Source organism: Malurus melanocephalus, unplaced genomic scaffold, assembly GCF_030028575.1.
Source record: "Malurus melanocephalus ecotype Western Australia unplaced genomic scaffold, MMel_1.1 scaffold_16, whole genome shotgun sequence".
Taxonomy (NCBI): Eukaryota; Metazoa; Chordata; class Aves; order Passeriformes; family Maluridae; genus Malurus; species Malurus melanocephalus.
This window is the reverse complement of record NW_026623248.1, coordinates 4,982,022-4,999,476: the sequence shown is the minus strand read 5'-3', so window position 1 is coordinate 4,999,476 and position 17,455 is coordinate 4,982,022. Positions and strand designations below refer to the sequence as shown.

At 42.7% G+C, this 17,455-nt stretch overlaps 5 protein-coding genes and 1 long non-coding RNA gene across 8 annotated transcripts; 4 read left to right on the top strand and 2 right to left on the bottom strand.

Annotated features, from left to right (window-relative positions):
- Positions 1-5,917: 5,917 nt before the first annotated feature.
- LOC130585808 (histone H2A-IV) lies at positions 5,918-6,675 on the bottom strand. Its single transcript, XM_057386448.1, has one exon. It carries the CDS (start codon positions 6,585-6,587, stop codon positions 6,198-6,200), a length of 390 nt encoding a protein of 129 aa, XP_057242431.1. The 5' UTR covers positions 6,588-6,675; the 3' UTR covers positions 5,918-6,197.
- A 227-nt stretch (positions 6,676-6,902) lies between these two features.
- On the top strand, positions 6,903-7,417 carry LOC130585765 (histone H2B 8). Its single transcript, XM_057386388.1, has one exon. It carries the CDS (start codon positions 6,955-6,957, stop codon positions 7,333-7,335), a length of 381 nt encoding a protein of 126 aa, XP_057242371.1. The 5' UTR covers positions 6,903-6,954; the 3' UTR covers positions 7,336-7,417.
- Positions 7,360-9,730, top strand: LOC130585753 (histone H3). 2 transcript variants are annotated; one of them, XR_008966626.1, is made up of 3 exons: positions 7,360-7,425; positions 8,424-9,022; positions 9,286-9,730. XR_008966626.1 is itself a non-coding variant. In XM_057386373.1 (2 exons), exon 2 carries the CDS (start codon positions 8,460-8,462, stop codon positions 8,868-8,870), a length of 411 nt encoding a protein of 136 aa, XP_057242356.1. In that variant the 5' UTR covers positions 7,360-7,425; positions 8,424-8,459; the 3' UTR covers positions 8,871-9,175. The 2 variants fall into 2 exon arrangements, 1 of the variants encoding a protein (XP_057242356.1); XM_057386373.1 differs by lacking the exon at positions 9,286-9,730 and having other exon boundaries at positions 8,424-9,175.
- Positions 9,731-10,972: 1,242 nt separating this feature from the next.
- LOC130585799 (uncharacterized) lies at positions 10,973-16,130 on the top strand. 2 transcript variants are annotated; one of them, XR_008966629.1, is made up of 3 exons: positions 10,973-11,292; positions 12,093-12,997; positions 14,145-16,130. It is a non-coding gene; the product is annotated as an uncharacterized LOC130585799 (long non-coding RNA). The 2 variants fall into 2 exon arrangements; XR_008966628.1 differs by having other exon boundaries at positions 10,973-12,209; positions 12,849-12,997.
- A 457-nt stretch (positions 16,131-16,587) lies between these two features.
- On the top strand, positions 16,588-17,059 carry LOC130585774 (histone H4). Its single transcript, XM_057386401.1, has one exon. The coding sequence runs from the start codon at positions 16,603-16,605 to the stop codon at positions 16,912-16,914; it is 312 nt and encodes a 103-aa protein (XP_057242384.1). The 5' UTR covers positions 16,588-16,602; the 3' UTR covers positions 16,915-17,059.
- Positions 17,060-17,127: 68 nt separating this feature from the next.
- LOC130585792 (histone H2B 1/2) lies at positions 17,128-17,449 on the bottom strand. The gene has a single exon (XM_057386424.1). It carries the CDS (start codon positions 17,412-17,414, stop codon positions 17,211-17,213), a length of 204 nt encoding a protein of 67 aa, XP_057242407.1. The 5' UTR covers positions 17,415-17,449; the 3' UTR covers positions 17,128-17,210.
- Positions 17,450-17,455: the final 6 nt, after the last annotated feature.

The window sequence follows — 17,455 nt, the reverse complement described above, 5'->3', positions numbered from 1 at the left end:
ATTTGAAAACCACAAATAAAATATGTTCAATGTAAAACATGTTCAATTCTCAGAACTACTGCAGTGGAAGTTACTTGAATGTCCAGAATCACCAGAGGAGGAACAGAGAGTACAAGAGGATTTTGTGTCTTTGTGCTATTGTAGCATTTTGTGAAATACTTCCACCTGGCCTCTAAATAAATAACTATTGCAAGAGGTAAAGGAAGTTCTAAGAAAAGTGATAAAGGTTATGTAAGGCTTAAAAATGGCTTCTCTACCAAGCATACTAGGACACCTTCAGACTACTACTGACTAAAGAGATGCTTGCTTGTCTTTACTACCTAGGAGGTCAGTGGTTAAATCTACCAAACTTAATGAAATCTAATCTAATAATGAAATTMGTTATAACCAAAAGGTTACTGAAACCAGAAATGCTGTCTAAATTTCATAGGCAGTTTCCATAAGCAAAATGATCCATATCTCTATAGGCTTTTTTCAAATCAGAGAGGAGAAAGATTATGGAAAGATGAAATTTGTGCCTTCTCTCTCCTTATAGAAATAAATTCTGGACTGCACCACTGCCTGCACAAGGATAAGCAGTTCCTAACACTGTGGTAAATAGTTCATAAATTGATCCATTTAATTACAGTCATGTTCTGAGGATCAATTTTGTTTTTTCCATAAAGAAAAAAAAAAAAAAAAAAAAAAACAAAACAAAAGAAATCCCCCTCCAGAAACACCAACCCCTAACAACAAATGGACTGTACCGTTTCCTGCCTCCCAACCTCCCTCCCCCTCAAAAAACACAAAACCAAACCAACAAACAAAAGACTTAACCCCCCAAAAAGCTCCTATTCAAGTGTTTAACTACTGGGGTTTTTTCATGGTTTCCAAGTTGCTAGCATCCTGATTTGTGCTGGTACTTCCAAGGTTCTCTCAGAAATCACTGGTGAAGGAAAGAGCAGAGTTTCATGAGAGGAAAAACCTGTAGCATCTGTAGGGAGAGGACTTGGTTTCTGTTTGAAAGCCCTCCCTACATGAGAAAAGCAGTATAATTTGTATGCAGAGTGCAGAGGCCTGAAACAATCAACCTCTCAAAGATGTGATACACAGAGCTGCCTCCTGGAGAGGAAAAAGGGTTTGTTTTCATCAGCCTCATTACCTTCCCAGGGGTGTTTTTGTACCATGTAGCCATGCATCAAGTCTTTTAAGATAAAATGGACAAGGGGAGGGGAAGGATGYAGTGATGGGTTCCTCATAGAAGTATTTTATCACGTAGGAGGGTCTGTTGCTCTCTCAGCTGTGAAGCCTAAAGAATCAAAATAAGGTTTTCTAACAGAGCAAGCTGAAACATCCCCAGCGTTCTTTGGGTTGTTTTGGTCATGTGGTGGTTTTTTAAGGCTCAGTTTCTTTATGGTTCGGCTTCATTTGGTTGGTTGGTTTTGATTAGTTGATTCCCCGCCCCCCTCCCCCCATTCTGGGCAGTCAAAAAATATAAACTAGCAGCTGATAGAAAAAAAAACATGAAAGCATTCAAAACGCAGGGTGGTTTTAACGGCAGTCAAAGTGAGAGGCTCATCATCCATCGTGGTGTCGTCCAGATTCATTTTCCTTGCCTGCGGATTAAGGAAAGGAAAAGGACTCTGCGGGAGCGGGCGGTGGGAGGACGGGAAGCAGTGGCTGGGAAGGGAACCACAGGGAGATAGAGGGGAAGGGAGGGAGGAGAAGGGGGAGGAAGGGAGGGAAGCCGGTTCCCGGGCAGGATTGGCTGGAAATTGCTGCAGCCCGGGCGGGTGGTGCTGTGGCCCCGCTCCCCACCGCTTTACGGTCTGGGGGGGAACGCTCCTCACCCTCCCCTGCACTCAGCTGTGCCACAGCAGTGATAAGGACGCCAGAAGATGCAAAGAGAWACACACACAAGGGTTTAGCTACGGTTCACGGCAATCTGATTTTCTGGTGATATTAGATACAAAGCATTTATCGTGACCRGCAAACAAACGCAGTTTTCTGCTGYAYTTCTACAGCTGCAGAAGCTGCAATTGGCTTCCATTTTCTTTCTAACTTCCTGAATATCAGCATCAATGCCTTCAAAACTGTTAATAGAGACGTGAATTTCTCTGCATGTTTACCGAAGCCTAAACTGATGTTGTATAAGGTATTTGGGAGAAATAAACAGTAGCCTATTCTTTAAAAAGTACATTTGGTGTCTAAGCTGGTCTGGTTTTAAGGGTTTAAGAAAGGCAAATTACTAATGTTATTATTCAAGTTACTTCTATAGAGTAACACCAGATTTGTAAGATGATCCTACTTTGTTWTATTTTGGTGTGGTATGTAAGTTTGCAGAAAGCAACTAAATAAACTAAAAGTTTGAGTGAAGGAATTTGAAGGTAATTTAATAAAACACCTATAAAAGCTTAACCTTTCTGTAGGCTGTGTGATRCAAATGAACGTATTAGTTTAACAAGGAAGAGCCTAGAGCATTGTGGAGATAGCATTGGTATCAGGTAGGTAATTYCATTCACTTTTGTTGGCCTAGGTAAAGATTCTAGATTGCTGACATTATTGATAAATTTTCTAGCCTAAAGCAAATTCCCATGAAATAACAGCAGCAACAAATGAAAATCACATCTTCCTCTAAGACTTTGGACGACTGCTTACTACCAAGGGAGTTGGGAGAGTATTTCTATCCTGTCCTTGATCAGGTCATTAGAGAAAAATCAAGCATAATTTTTTAATAAAACAAACACCCTCAAAAGCAAACCAGCAAAAAACAACCCAAAATATCTTGAATAAGATTTTTTGAAAGAAATGAATATTCAAGGACTTTTTTTGGTACTCTGCTGTTACTAAGACAAAGCCTAGTGGTGGTGAACGTTCTTTTATTATGTCACTTTTTAAAACTTGTTTCTCAGCATGCTTCAGAATGTTTCTGCAATGGAGAATAGTTTGGTTTTGTGTTTTATTTTTTTTTTTAATATTGCCTTGCATATTATCCCTTACGGCTTTATGGAAAAACTAAAAGCTATTAAGTAACTACAGAGTAAATAACATTTACTCGGGAGCAAGTAATCTGAGAGATTGCACTATCTATGGTATGGTTTGTACTTTAAAGCACAAAATAAAGCATATTTTGTGTAGACTTAAAGTTCCCAAGTACGCTAGGGTCATGTGATACTAAATGTTTATTTCACSACCGAAAGCATCTGTGATGCACTGTTTTTAAATTTAAAGCCTTCCTCCTTTTTGAGAATTTAGGTTGGCTGAATAGCTGAAACTCGATTTGGGATGAAAAATTCCACATCTGCAACGAAATAAAATATTGTGCTTTTCAAAAGAAACCACTTTTAACTCTCATTTGTCAGGTGTTCAAACAGGTCATACAATATGTTTCTCTCTTCTCTTTCAATGTTTAAAAACCTTTTATTTAACTGGTATGCAGAGAGAGAATGTGTTCCTTTATAACAAGCATAGTTACCTGAGGCATATTGCTTTTCTACATTATTGTGAATGACTGGTCTGGAGAAACACAGGTATGCATTAATTGTAGGAAAAGTATTCCAGGCATAGTTTAGATGAAGAAAAAGAGGATTTAGTTTACAGAACTCATCAATTCTCCTGTACTAAAAAAAATATACTTAAACCCATACTGAAATTGTTGTGATGGTATAGAGAATGTAATGATATTTATACATTTCTATATAAGGAAACTGAGCTCATTAYCTGAGCTGTCTCAAAGAGGAAACATGGCTAGAAAGGCAGAGAATGAAATGGTGAACTCAATGAATTATAATACTGAATTCAAGAAGCCTCTAGTGAGGAGCGCAATAGAAAAACAAAACACTTTACACTAGATCTCRATCTATGTATATCTTATTTGAAAACTGTTAGAATGCTTGTGTTTTCAAGTGATTTTTCATACAGCAACAGGGGAAGAAAAAGAAAAAAAAACAACAAAACCAAAACAACAAATTTCTAAGAGAAGAAGAATATATATATGCTGAAGTGGCTGAAAAGGAAGYTCAAACATTACTCTTGAAAATAAATGGTCCCTCCTTGCACCATGTTTTCAAGGGCCAAAATTAAACCCAGGAGGCCTCTGTTTCAGGATTTTCAAATGGCCCAATCAGAACTTTGTACAAATCAATTCCATTCTTCAGCCCTACGTAATCTCTTCCTTCTCTACTAAATATACACCAACTGAAGGGGTTTTTTTGCCAAATATGCAAAATACAGTAAAACCAGTATTGTTAAACAAACAAAAAAAATCCTGAAGTGTTTTAAACCTATTTTTAGCCTCAAATTTCAGAATAGTTACTAATAAAGTCCTGCAGTTACTGCTGTTTCAAAGTCCAGCTCTAAACGGTAGATGATTAATACCTAATGCAATTTCTTTCAGCAGAACAGCAATGATTAAAAAAAGGGGGGGGGGGGAAAGGGTTTCCGCCCAATTTGAAAAAAAAAAAAAAAAAAAAAAAAAAAACCAAAAAAACCCACAAACCAACGAACTACCCAACCAAAACAACTCAACCTGAAAATTGTGTAAGAATCATATACCACTTGGAAACGAGATGAGAACAGAGGAACTGTTTCTATGCAAGACTTCACCCGGGCACTCCCACGTTATCTCCTTCTTGAAAAACATTTTGCTTTAACACAACGCCCCAATGACTCACTCCTCTGCCTCCAGAGGCAGAACACTGAAGAGAATAAAAAAATTCAAAACAACCGAGCAGAGGTTCCCTTGCCTTAGTTCTCAAGGGACGATTTTAAAGAACAAAGAAAACGCTCTCCCTTGTCCTCAGGCCACCTCATTCGGAGGGTCCCTGCGTTGCATTCCTGTCTTCCCTTCGGGCAGATTTTTCTTTCGAGTAAATCATTACTGAATAAAGACAAATTAAAGCCTCCTTTATCTACATTTGATCTAACAAAGGAGGGAACTCAATGTTCTCTATAGCGAGGGAAAAGAGCAAAAAACCCGAAAAATTAACCTGTTCGGAGGAAAGAAAGGAAAGGAGCTGTCGCTGTCTCCCAGCCGCGCTGCCACCTCAAGGCACTAATGGCGCAGAAGCTCCTCCCTGTAAATACCGATCTCTCGCTCGGGTATTATCTTGATTTAAAAGWCCCTGACACCCTAAGAAGAAGGGCTGTGGTGGCGGGAGGCTTGAAAGTCCACGGCATTCACACCACTAAGGCCGTGACCCTCTTCTCGGGGTGCAAGGGGCTCCCACAATCAAGCAGGCCCAGACAGTCATAGCGACCAAGGGCCCCAAAAAAAGGGGCTAAGGCTACTTAATCCAAAAGAGTGGTACTGAAGAGCTTGGCGAAGCTAAAGTCAGCAGTACCCAGGAGACCATACTGCGTAACTAAAGGAAACTTCTATAGAAAAATGCCAAAAKAATTTTTAATACAACCCATGCTGTTAGRATGAAGGAGAAAGAATTAAAACATCAATTCAAGTCCTGACTAGCACAACCTAACTGCCTTCCCCTTGCATATGTAACTTTGTGTAGTGCTTCTTCATGAATTGACACTTGAGCCTGATTTACAACTGATTTACAAWTGTCATCACCATCACTCATCATTCAAAAGACCTGAAAGATACCCTTTTGGAAACTGGACAGCATACAAGGGAAGTGCTCACAGTTTCCTCCCTATTGCGAGAAGAGAAAAAAAAAAGAGAATACAGAAAGCAGAAAATCCCAGGAACCACTACGCACAAAGCATTCAAAATCCCTCTTCCATCCCCAACACCGGGAYAGCTGTGGCTGCCAGGAAGATGGACCCCAATCCCTCCGCTTTTTGAAAGCCGCGCGCTCCCATCGGATTGGGCGGTGGCGGCCCCGAGCCCGCCCCCGCCCTTCCTCCCCCGGGGTGAACGGCGCTTCACCCCCACGAAATCCGCGGGGAGAGAGGCAGTGAGCACACCCTTTGAGTTCACATCTCTTCTTGAATCATACAGCAGTGACTGATTTTATCAGTCTCAACCATTAACTTTTATTTTTTCAAAAAGGTAAACTGACACACGCTTACATAAGTACGTTGACTTCTAAAGGCAGGAAGTTACAGACTACCAACAGAACCTAAAGAAACATAATCCATGTATCAGAAAACCTCCCCCCAAAATTTTGTTCACAGGTRTCATAAAAATAGTGTTTCTGCTCTTTCTAGAAAGACGTGGGTGGCTCTGAAAAGAGCCTTTTGGTTGTTAGTCAGGAAGTTTACTTGGCTTTAGCCTTRTGGCTGTCGGTCTTCTTGGGCAGCAGCACGGCCTGGATGTTGGGCAGCACGCCGCCCTGCGCGATCGTCACCTTGCCCAGCAGCTTGTTGAGCTCCTCGTCGTTGCGGATGGCCAGCTGCAGGTGGCGGGGGATGATGCGCGTCTTCTTGTTGTCGCGGGCCGCGTTGCCCGCCAGCTCCAGGATCTCGGCCGTCAGGTACTCCAGCACGGCCGCCAGGTACACCGGCGCGCCGGCGCCCACGCGCTCCGCGTAGTTGCCCTTGCGCAGCAGGCGGTGCACGCGGCCCACGGGGAACTGCAGCCCGGCCCGCGACGAGCGCGACTTGGCCTTGGCGCGCGCCTTCCCGCCCTGCTTCCCGCGCCCGGACATGGCTCAAGGCGTATAGAGCACGAAAAAGTAAAAAAGTTAAAAAGCGAGACACAGGGCCAACAAGCACCAGAGTAAGAAASCAAATGCAGCAAGAGCAGCCACTCTGCGCTTTTATACCCTCCTTYTGCTGTTAGCTTGGACTTCTGATTGGTGGAGACAGGGATTGAAAATTTACCCAATGGGAATGCAGATGAAAAAACCGACCATTAGGAGAGTCTAGCTGGTTTGACGTCACGTACGAAAACTGTCCAATAGAGAAGAACAGTGTTGAGTCATCTTATTTGCATACCGCTCCTATAAATRTGGGGGGCGCCGCTTTTGTGTTTACGTCTTTCCTGCAGTAACCAGGTATCGACAGGCTTGTAAAATGCCGGAACCAGCGAAATCTGCTCCTGCTCCGAAGAAAGGGTCCAAGAAAGCTGTCACCAAGACTCAAAAAAAGGGTGACAAGAAGCGTAGAAAGACTAGGAAAGAGAGCTATTCCATTTATGTGTACAAGGTACTGAAGCAGGTGCACCCTGACACGGGCATCTCGTCCAAGGCCATGGGCATCATGAACTCCTTCGTCAACGACATCTTCGAGCGCATCGCCGGCGAGGCGTCGCGCCTGGCGCACTACAACAAGCGCTCCACCATCACGTCGCGGGAGATCCAGACRGCCGTGCGCCTGCTGCTGCCCGGCGAGCTGGCCAAGCACGCCGTGTCCGAGGGCACCAAGGCKGTCACCAAGTACACCAGCTCYAAGTAGGACGTCTCGGGCCGTCACTATCATCCCAAAGGCTCTTTTAAGAGCCACCCATATATTCAGTAAAAGAGTCGATCACACTGTTTCCTTTCGGTGAGTGGTATTTGTTCGGCACTGTTTTAATTCCTGTGTTGAAACATGCTGTTAAAAGATTAGGGACAAACTTYGATCTGTTTACGTACCCAGAAAGATTTAAGTTGTGTTGTTCTGACAGTTGGTCCCGCAGGTCTATAAAAAGCATGTCTAGCCCCTAATGATTTTTTAAAATTAGCTGTTAAAAGCCTTCTTTCCTCGTTTATTGTAGTCGTTTACAGTGACRGYTTGTTGTCTCCTTTAAATATTAGTTGTCATTTTAAGAGACTTGGCCTTAAGCCAACATAGCTTGTTTACCCGAGAAWTCGGGGATTCGTCTGAAAATTAAAAGGCAATTAGTTTAGTGAAATCTATGTTGTGAAGCACAGCAGATGCGTAAGAGTATAGAGAACAGTATTTCATTAGTCCTAGAGATTTCATAAGGAACTGGTGTACTTTTTTTGTCTCCGACATAGTAGAAGGGTGGCAGAATTAAAAAGCCATTAAGTGACAACACAATAGGAAATTAAGAGTAAAAATAAGAGGCACTAGAGAAAAAAAAAAAGACTGTGAAGGTGAGCGCTTTAACGAACCGCATTTAGCWCAGGATGTGCGGGGAAGGCGTTTTAAGAAAACGCTTATTTCAAGGTGGATTAGTTAAATCCTGGTTGACCCGGGCAGAGGTCGMGAGGAAACTGCTGCGGCGCCGGAGTTAAGACTCCGCGTCAGTTGGCGGCCTGCAGCTGTGTGAGCGCTCCGACCGCCACTTGTCCCGCTCGGCTGGGCCGAGCTGAGGGATAACAGAACAGGAAGCGCGGCCGCTGCCGCGCAGAGAGGGAGGGAGGGAGGGAGGGAGGAGGGAGCTGCGGAGCGGGAAGCGACCGTGACTGTTCCGCACCCCCAACGCGCGGGATTTTCAAACCTCACCCCGTGTCCAATGGCAGCCGTTCCTTGGCGCTGGCCAATCACAGCGCGATGGTGGCCATAAATAGCGGCCTCCGTGGCCGCGTCCCTCACAGAGCGCTTTAGGTCGTGGTCGGGGCTGTTCTGTGGAGATGGCTCGCACGAAGCAGACAGCGCGTAAGTCGACGGGCGGCAAGGCGCCCCGCAAGCAGCTGGCCACCAAGGCGGCCCGCAAGAGCGCGCCGGCCACGGGCGGCGTCAAGAAGCCGCATCGCTACCGGCCCGGCACGGTGGCGCTGCGCGAGATCCGGCGCTACCAGAAGTCCACRGAGCTGCTGATCCGCAAGCTGCCCTTCCAGCGGCTGGTGCGCGAGATCGCGCAGGACTTCAAGACCGACCTGCGCTTCCAGAGCTCGGCCGTCATGGCGCTGCAGGAGGCCAGCGAGGCTTACCTGGTGGGGCTGTTCGAGGACACCAACCTGTGTGCCATCCACGCCAAGCGCGTCACCATCATGCCCAAGGACATCCAGCTGGCSCGCCGCATCCGTGGCGAGCGTGCATAAGCTGTTGGCAAACGGAAATTTCAGACCATGGAAAACCCAAAGGCTCTTTTAAGAGCCACCACAGCATCATTAAAGAGCTGTGAATTACTAGCCATACGTACAAAGTTGTATTTTTGGGGGGGCTTTCTGGTCAGCAAGCTCTACCATTTCAAGTAAGTACCAAACTGTTTAAATTGTGTTTCAAGGGAGCTAGATCCCGATTACTAAACAGTATATTRAATGAGTTTTGCTTCGAGAAACTTATTTAGGCTGATTAACTGCTTTTTACCTGCTTTTTCTCTACGTTTGTTTGGTATTAAAGGAAAATATTCATGTTTTCCTGTTCATAAATGCCTTCTGTGCATCGTTAATTTGCTGGGTTTACTGTGTGTCCTTTCTTTAACATCAATTTTTCAGTTCTTTATTCTCCCTACAGCAATATTCTTTCCCGACCCCATCTGTTTCACTCCTTTGGAGGACGTGGGAACTCGTTTCTGACGGCATAAAAACTTTTCCCACTTTTCTCGGAAAGCCTCTCTATGGGTAGTTTCCTCAGTGCGTTTATCAGTCGTGGTCGTGAGCGATGTCCCGCGGATATTTTCAACCCATCTGAAGCACTACTAGTTTATTCCCAAGATAAGTATCTCTAAAAGGGGCGGGAGTGTGAGAAAGCTGTGTAGTGGAGGCAAGGATATTTTCGCTGAGTCCCTTTTCGAAATGCTCGTTGCTGGTGTCTTCCAGGACCACACACGTTACATCCTTAATGGTTCTGGCTATTCGATATGAATTACTAGAGATTTTTGGTTGTTTCCGTTTTCTCTATCATTGCCGAGTCTCCAGAAAGGATTTGTTGAAGTTACCACAAAGTCTTCTCCAATGAGTATCTGTACTCAAAAACTTACAAAGCTGTAATTATTTTTAAATGGAGACTCTTCCTTATTAGTCGAATTCAGTGATTTTTGGGAATCTACCTGGAAAGCAGATTTCTCCCTGACTGTAAATTCGGTTACATGCCCCCTTGCTCTCCTAGTAAATAAGTCTGTAGTTGCATGAAAAAGGTACATTTCTATAGTTATTTCTGACTTTATGGGGCCTTTTTACATACATGTATATACATATTTTAATACTGTAGGTCGTTATATGAAATTCGAGTAGCCTGCTGTTCCGTTGAATTATTGGAAATAGTGTCCTTTTGGTTTTTTAATGCTACAAATTAGTATCCTTGCCTTTAAGAAGCATTTGGATTGAGTTAGACATAGCAATCACGTAAACTAGGAAATAATGAACCACTGATAAATGCTTAAAGGAAATATTTCTCTTGGAAAGTCTAAAACTACAATACTCTTAGTTTTGTCTTAACTGCTGATAAGCCTCATTTTAAGGATATTCCTTTCTCTGTCAGAAACTTGGACTCTGCAGCAAAATCTGACCAATCAAATGCCTCGACACCATTTTCTTTCCTCTGTTTTTCTCACTTTCAGCCATTTTCTATTACTTAACCTCGGAGGGTTAAAAGGGAGGGGGAAGGCATCGAGAGTAGTGCCTTAGGAATTAAGAAGTCTCCGATGTGATTTGTTCATCCCCCCACATATGTTCATTGACACAGGACTTGTGTTTTTCAGAAAAGATTTTTTTCCAGTTGATTACTGGTGAGATTGCAGAAATGAGTTATAGTGAATSCTAACTCATTTCACTTTACTGAGACAGGCAAAGATATATTTATGTGGACCAGTTTGTATATGTTTACAATAAAAAAAAAATAAAACAAGTAAAATAGTTTTTTCTAATAATTTATATAAAAGGTATTTGATCTCTTACATAAATCAACGGTCAGAATAGTCACATTTCAGCAGACATTTGGGTCACAAATTATATTTTGGGGTTTTTTTGCATGTTCAAGGAATAATTTTTTTTTAGGAGTGGCACAGGGAAACAGGTTTTATTTGCCTTAATCCCTTGTCATTTTCCCTCTAGTCTTTTGAAGATGTCAGGCTGTTTTATTAAATTAAGTATTATTGGGATTCATTCAGAGAGAGTTGCATGCTTTATTGTAAAAAAACCACTAATACTTCATCAGCTAAGAAAGAATCAGATGTGTAATGCTTTTTTTTAAATTATTTTTTCAGAGTACATATAAACCCAAAAATATAATGTCTGAATCTGAAGTAGTTTTGGGGTGTAATACATGGCAAAAGGGTGGCATGTAGACATAGGTGACACAGGGAATCTTGCACGAAGTCCAAGTGAGAATAAAAGTAGAGGTTCCTGTGTTGCCAGCATTTCTGCATAGCTGCATTTTTATGCTTTTTGCAGGAGAGCCTGAGATGAAAGAATGCTGCAAAGTCAAAGCTGGATGTGAGCAAGACCATTGTGTTCAGCAGCTGAGGATCGACTGAAGAGTTGCTGTTGATAATCAAGATGCTTTTGCAAGTGATTTTAGATGGTCAGCAATATGTTTATTTAGGACCCTTCCTGCCTCTTTAGCCATTCTCTATGGATAAACTGGCTCAAATTAAAATCACTGGCTGAAAGAATGTTCTTTTTGTCAGTTCAGTGGGTAAAACAGAGCTGACTTTCTGGTGAAATACTTCATTTCATCCAAATACATAACAGGTCTGATGAAAACATCTCTCCAATATAAAATATTTGAATGAGTCCTCACCTCTTAGTTTCTGAAAAAATCTTAACAGATACATCTATACGAAAAAGTGATGTTCTCATGGATTTAATATTGTAATGTAAATGTTTTGTAAAGGCGTAATACAAAAGTAAACATCTGTAAAATGTTTTCTATGCAAGCCAGTATGCAAAGATAGGTCCTAAACRTGTTTGTTCATTTGCAAATCCCTCGTCTGGGCTTCACAATCTGAATCACCCGTTGGTTACAACCTTCAGTACACAAAAAGTGAAKTCTGAGTTGAGCCAGCCTCAGCTCTTTTAGGAGCCTGACCATCAGGCCAGCTGCATCATTGCCTCTCTTCTCTCCCATTTTCAAGTCATGTTGTAACTTCAAAGGTATAAGAATGTTGGGTATAAGAATGTTTCAGATTGTAGATTATGTGCAAATAACACCACAACAGTATGAACATTCATTAAGATCTCTTATTATATATTAGAAAGCACTTTGTCAGTTATCCTTATTATGGAATTAATTACAGTAACCACAAGAACAGGGTCTGGCCCTATGATCCTGCTGATTGATGCACTTTTCAAAGTGAAGGTTTCCAATTTGTCTTTTATTAGTTCTCAGGTTATAGCCTGATCCGGTGGATCTGGAGAGTGACCATTACATCAAAAATTACCCTTCAGTCCCATATGGGCCACCCAGCACTCAAACCCCAAGCCCCTTACTTGCTTCTGGTCAGTTGTGTCTTGATTTTAATTTTTGTTAAATTGCTTTTAACCRTTGTATACATGGACTTTGATATTACCTCGGTTCTTGGAATTSTTTCCTTGGTCCTTCCTTACCTTTTTCATTCGCTTTGGGCTAGCTGTATTTTTGTAACATCACTTTTCTATCAAAACCTTGTCTTTATTTAAGACCTTATGGCCTAAYGCTACAACCACTCCARCTACTAATGCAAWACCACTTATTACATCATGAGTATATGGAGAAAGAAGTACACAGTTAATGGAATTTCCTGTATAAGACTGAAGCAACACAAGATCAAAAGCTTTGTTCTCAGTGAAACTGTTACAGCAATAAAAGGCTTTAGTAMTAAAAAGACAACAAACTAAAGGAACATATTGCACAAAAAYAGTGCCAACCAMGTTTGAATTAAACCCATTTKCACATAAAAAATATAAGCCTAAGTGGTTGGGGGAATCAGCCCCAATCTGTGATTACTGATTGGGATCAAAGAAACAAATCCTGCTGCTCCAGGGTTGCTGGTATGGCAAAAGACATGTCCCAACCTTGCTCACTCCCCACTGTTTTCATCTGTGCCAYCCATAGTGCCCTGAGCTTCAGTCTAAAGCTGCTTTCATATTTGACTTCAGATTCAAAGAGYCACGAGGTGTAGAGCTCCAAGGACATTGGTGCCACAAAGGACATGCCAAGGGGAATATGACATTTCCTCAACACTGCTCACTCTGCACATTTCTCATCGAGGACACCCATGGTGCCTCAGCCCAAGCCTGCCACCAAGGTAAGCTGTCAGTCACAAAACCCACACCTGCAGGGACTCTGGGGCTGCAAAGAGCATCCCAAGGGGACTGTGGCACTTCTCCAACACTGCTCCCTCTACACCTTTCTCACCTGGGTCACCTGGGGTTCTTTCTCTAGTTTTCATGTATTAACASTGTYCAGTTTCAAATCTGTTTCTGGTCCTTTGTGCTCTTTTACCCTTAAGCACTGTGATATTTTTTTAGTGCATGAATGTGGAGGGTTTTTTATAATGGGCTTGGTCACTTTGTCTTTGCACATCAGCAAAGTCTGTACTCTGCTGTGCTGCATCATCTGTACTCATGTGGAGGTTTAGCGTAGTTGAGATGTTAAAAAACCTGATTATATATCCTCTGTGTCCTTGTTTCTCTCTTTACATTTTATTCTTGCTCATCACAATCTKTTTCTAAAGATCTTCARTTTCATYACATGCTTTATCCATGCCATGAATATTTGATGAGTGTCCCCTTTCTCTCTGCAATGTGGATTTTTATTTTGTATGCTATTTCAAGTACAGCACCAATCCATCAGGATGGACCYGTGAAGCTGTAAAAAATTCTGGTCTGTAAGAGCTTCAACTTGTAATGCCATTACTAGGGAACTAATTGATCTAGAGGGCACATAATATATTTTTCCATAGGCATTCCTTATAATCCTATGGATTTTAGGGCAATATTGTAATGAACATAAGGATATGGAGCCTAATGCATGATGTAATAAGCATAAAAAAAAAAAAAAAAAAAAAAAAAAAAAAAAAAAAAAAAAAAAAAAAAAAAAAAAAAAAAAAGAGAGTGAGATGAGTGTTTCTGCAACACAGCCATTCAGGAGCAGCCAAAAGTCAGATGTAAATCTTTGTGTGGTTTGAATGCAAGTTTGATATGCTGAGGCCTGAACATTTCCCAAATTAATTCAGACCACTTGATATCACATAAAAAGCTGGTAAGATCCCCAGCTCACCAATGCAATAAGTAGCATTTGAGAATTTCTGAATGCTTTCCTGCAGTCAACCAGCTTATTATCAGAATCATTGTCACATTGAGATTGAAAGACTTTTGAGCAACAAACAATTCAAGTTAGTTAAGTCATGAAATACAACATTAAGGAAGGTCTTTTCTTCTCCTTTTTCCTAGATGAAGAATGGCATTGGTTGCTGAAATTGAATGTTTTTTCCTTTATTTGGGCCAATTTTGATCTTCCCATCAGTTCTCCCAGGCAGAGTCATCKGACGGGTTATTGTTGTTTTCTTTTTAGGGAAAAGGAACATGTTTGGAAAAAATTAAGGTTCTTACATGGACATAGACTAGTCCACTTCCAGSAGAGATGTGTGTAAAAGTCTAAGAGTGGTAACTATTCAGATATCAAAGAACATGGAGGAGTTGCCAATATTTGTCACTCTCAGCCTCTTTTGGTATTCTCAGTGTAGGCCAATATAACACAGAAATTTTTCCAGAACAAACATATCACCCCAACTGTAACATGCTTATGTGACTGGAGGGTGACACACACATGCTAATGGATCGATCCCTCCTTTGTAGAAGACTCCAATTTAAATGTAGAAATTACATAGGAGGTTGGCTAGTGGTGCTTATGAGAAGGTGACCAACCAGAAAAGGCGAGGGCCTTGTGTTATGGAAGAACAAAAATSAAATCACTATGACACACCCCTAAATGCTGGAGTCACAATTCAAAACAGGCAGTTTCCTAAAGATGAAGAGCAACAGCARAGTTGTCTGCTGCAAAGGGAAATAGAAAAAGCTAAAGGATAACCAGATATATTAAAACAAGCAAACAAAGGGACAAACCCCAGCAGAACCAACCAAAACCAAAATTGTTCCATTATTTCTGTTTGTTTGGGACAAGTAATTTGGATAAATCTATCTATCTAGCTTCTAAAAAGATATCAAATTCCTTTTTGCACATGTATCTACTACACTTTTGAAGTGGTAAATGAGGGGAGGTAAAGAATGAGATCAATTTCTTACCCTAAAATATGTGAGTCATTGATAAGAAAGGATGCCTGTGKCTGAGGGTATGTTTTTTTCCTTCTCTATTTCAAGGAAAATACACTAAATTATGCCAGTGAAAATGTTTTATAATGCTATGAGTTCTCAGAATATGAAGACTAAATGTCAATTAAAACAGAAACCACACCAAAACAGAATCCCTAAAAAGGTTCTTTGGGAAATTCTAWTTTTCACACTTCTTGAAGATGTATTTATTTCTATGTCAGTATTGCTCTATTAAATGTAAAGACTATTTATTATTACTAAAATCAATAGAAATTTGTGAAAATTTTTGCTGTTAAAAAGTAGAAAAGAAAAATGCCAAGTGGTCCCAAACGTTTTTCTAATTTTAAAATTGTGTTTAATCTCAGTATAAATTAGTTTAATAGTATCTGCGTCAGGAAGTAAAATTTATTAGTTTCTGCAATTCTGCCTTAATCCAATAAATTTAGTAGTACCCTGTACTTTAGTGCTGACAGTTAAAAATACGAGTGGAATTCTTTTTTTAAATGGAATGTGTTTAGCAAGAWCATAACCCAAACACTGGTGTGAGAAACTTGTAGTAGTCTTTACTTTCTATCACAATGTGGACAAAGAACAGGTGTTCTACTTCTCCAGTAGGAAGCATTCCCAGAAAATATTGTTGCAACCAGTGGGTGCTTCCTTACAGTCTGTTCTTTTAGAATTCTTTAGGCTCTCAACGTTCCTAGAATTGGTCAAAAATATGCTAGACAGGCAAAGGTATGACAGACAAATAYGTACATATTTCCATGTGTGTGCACTTATTTTGAGGGAAACGAAAAAAGCCCAATAAGCAAACACAGGACACAGAACTGTTCACGCTTTAATCCTCACGAAGGAAGTTAAAAACAAAAATAAAAGAAAAAAAATTAAAAACCTCATGGCTTGAGCGTTTCCTTCCCCTTCTAGTTTAAACAAAAAGAACTTAGTAACAGAAAGAAGTTGTAGAGTATCAGAAAGAAGTTGTAGATCGAGAGGACAAGGTTGGCAAAAATTATATAAATCTTCCCGAGGAAAATGTCTATGCAGGCAAATGCTAACAGGCAAAAAATTATAAAGGAACTCTTGAAGCGTCCAAAGCAGAAGCAAACTCGGGATGGGCGGGCGGAGAACAGCGGGGGGGCAGGGCGGGAGCGCCGGGCGAGGGCCCACATTGGYCGGATTTTGCCGCAGACCTGTGGGCAGCGGGGAAGGAAGGGGAAGGGGGTACTACAGCCCCCGCTCCTGCTACAGGAGGAGACTCTGAGCTGCCGTAGAACTGTCACCGCGCAGGGGACACGGCCGGGGTGACACGGGACAGCACCAAGGGCAGGCGCGCGCCGGGAGCGGGGGCGGGGCCAGGACCCGCGCGGGAGGGGCGGAGCGCGGCGCGCGATCGCGAGGAAAGCACCGCGGCCGCGTCTCGCGGGAAGCGCGTGCGGAGCCGCGCGGAGCCGGCGGGGGGCGGAGGCTGGGGGCGAGATCCCGCCTTCCGCTGCAGTCCTCAACCAGGTCCGCTCGCGGAGTATAAAGAGACTCTGGGGGATGATGTACAGTGCGTGGTATTGTAGTAAAGCGTGCTGCAATGTCTGGWMGGGGYAAGGGCGGCAAGGGGCTCGGCAAAGGAGGCGCCAAGCGCCACCGCAAGGTGCTGCGCGACAACATCCAGGGCATCACCAAGCCGGCCATCCGCCGCCTGGCTCGGCGCGGCGGCGTCAAGCGCATCTCGGGGCTCATCTACGAGGAGACGCGCGGTGTGCTCAAGGTGTTCCTGGAGAAYGTRATTCGCGACGCYGTCACCTACACCGAGCACGCCAAGAGGAAGACTGTCACGGCCATGGACGTGGTCTACGCTCTCAAGCGCCAGGGACGCACCCTCTACGGCTTCGGTGGCTAAAGCCGTGTTGTAAAACTTACGTTGTTAAAAACATCAAGGCTCTTTTCAGAGCCACCCACAATTTCACAATGAGAGCTGTTTATTGCTACAAAGCTGATAATAAGTGTAAATAGCCCCAACGTTATTCAATGTCGTGTAGAGCAGTGTACCGAAGGTAGTGTACTCCGCTCTTTGCACGTATTACTGCACAACGCTTATGAGAAAAAAAAAAAACGAATGGTATTTGCAATTACAGCTCTGCTAAGAACGTGTGGTGGCTCTTAAAAGAGCCGTTTAGTTTATACTTTCAAATCCTTTTACTTAGAGCTGGTGTACTTGGTGACAGCCTTGGTGCCCTCGGACACGGCGTGCTTGGCCAGCTCGCCGGGCAGCAGCAGGCGCACGGCCGTCTGGATCTCCCGCGACGTGATGGTGGAGCGCTTGTTGTAGTGCGCCAGGCGCGACGCCTCGCCGGCGATGCGCTCGAAGATGTCGTTGACGAAGGAGTTCATGATGCCCATGGCCTTGGACGAGATGCCCGTGTCGGGGTGCACCTGCTTCA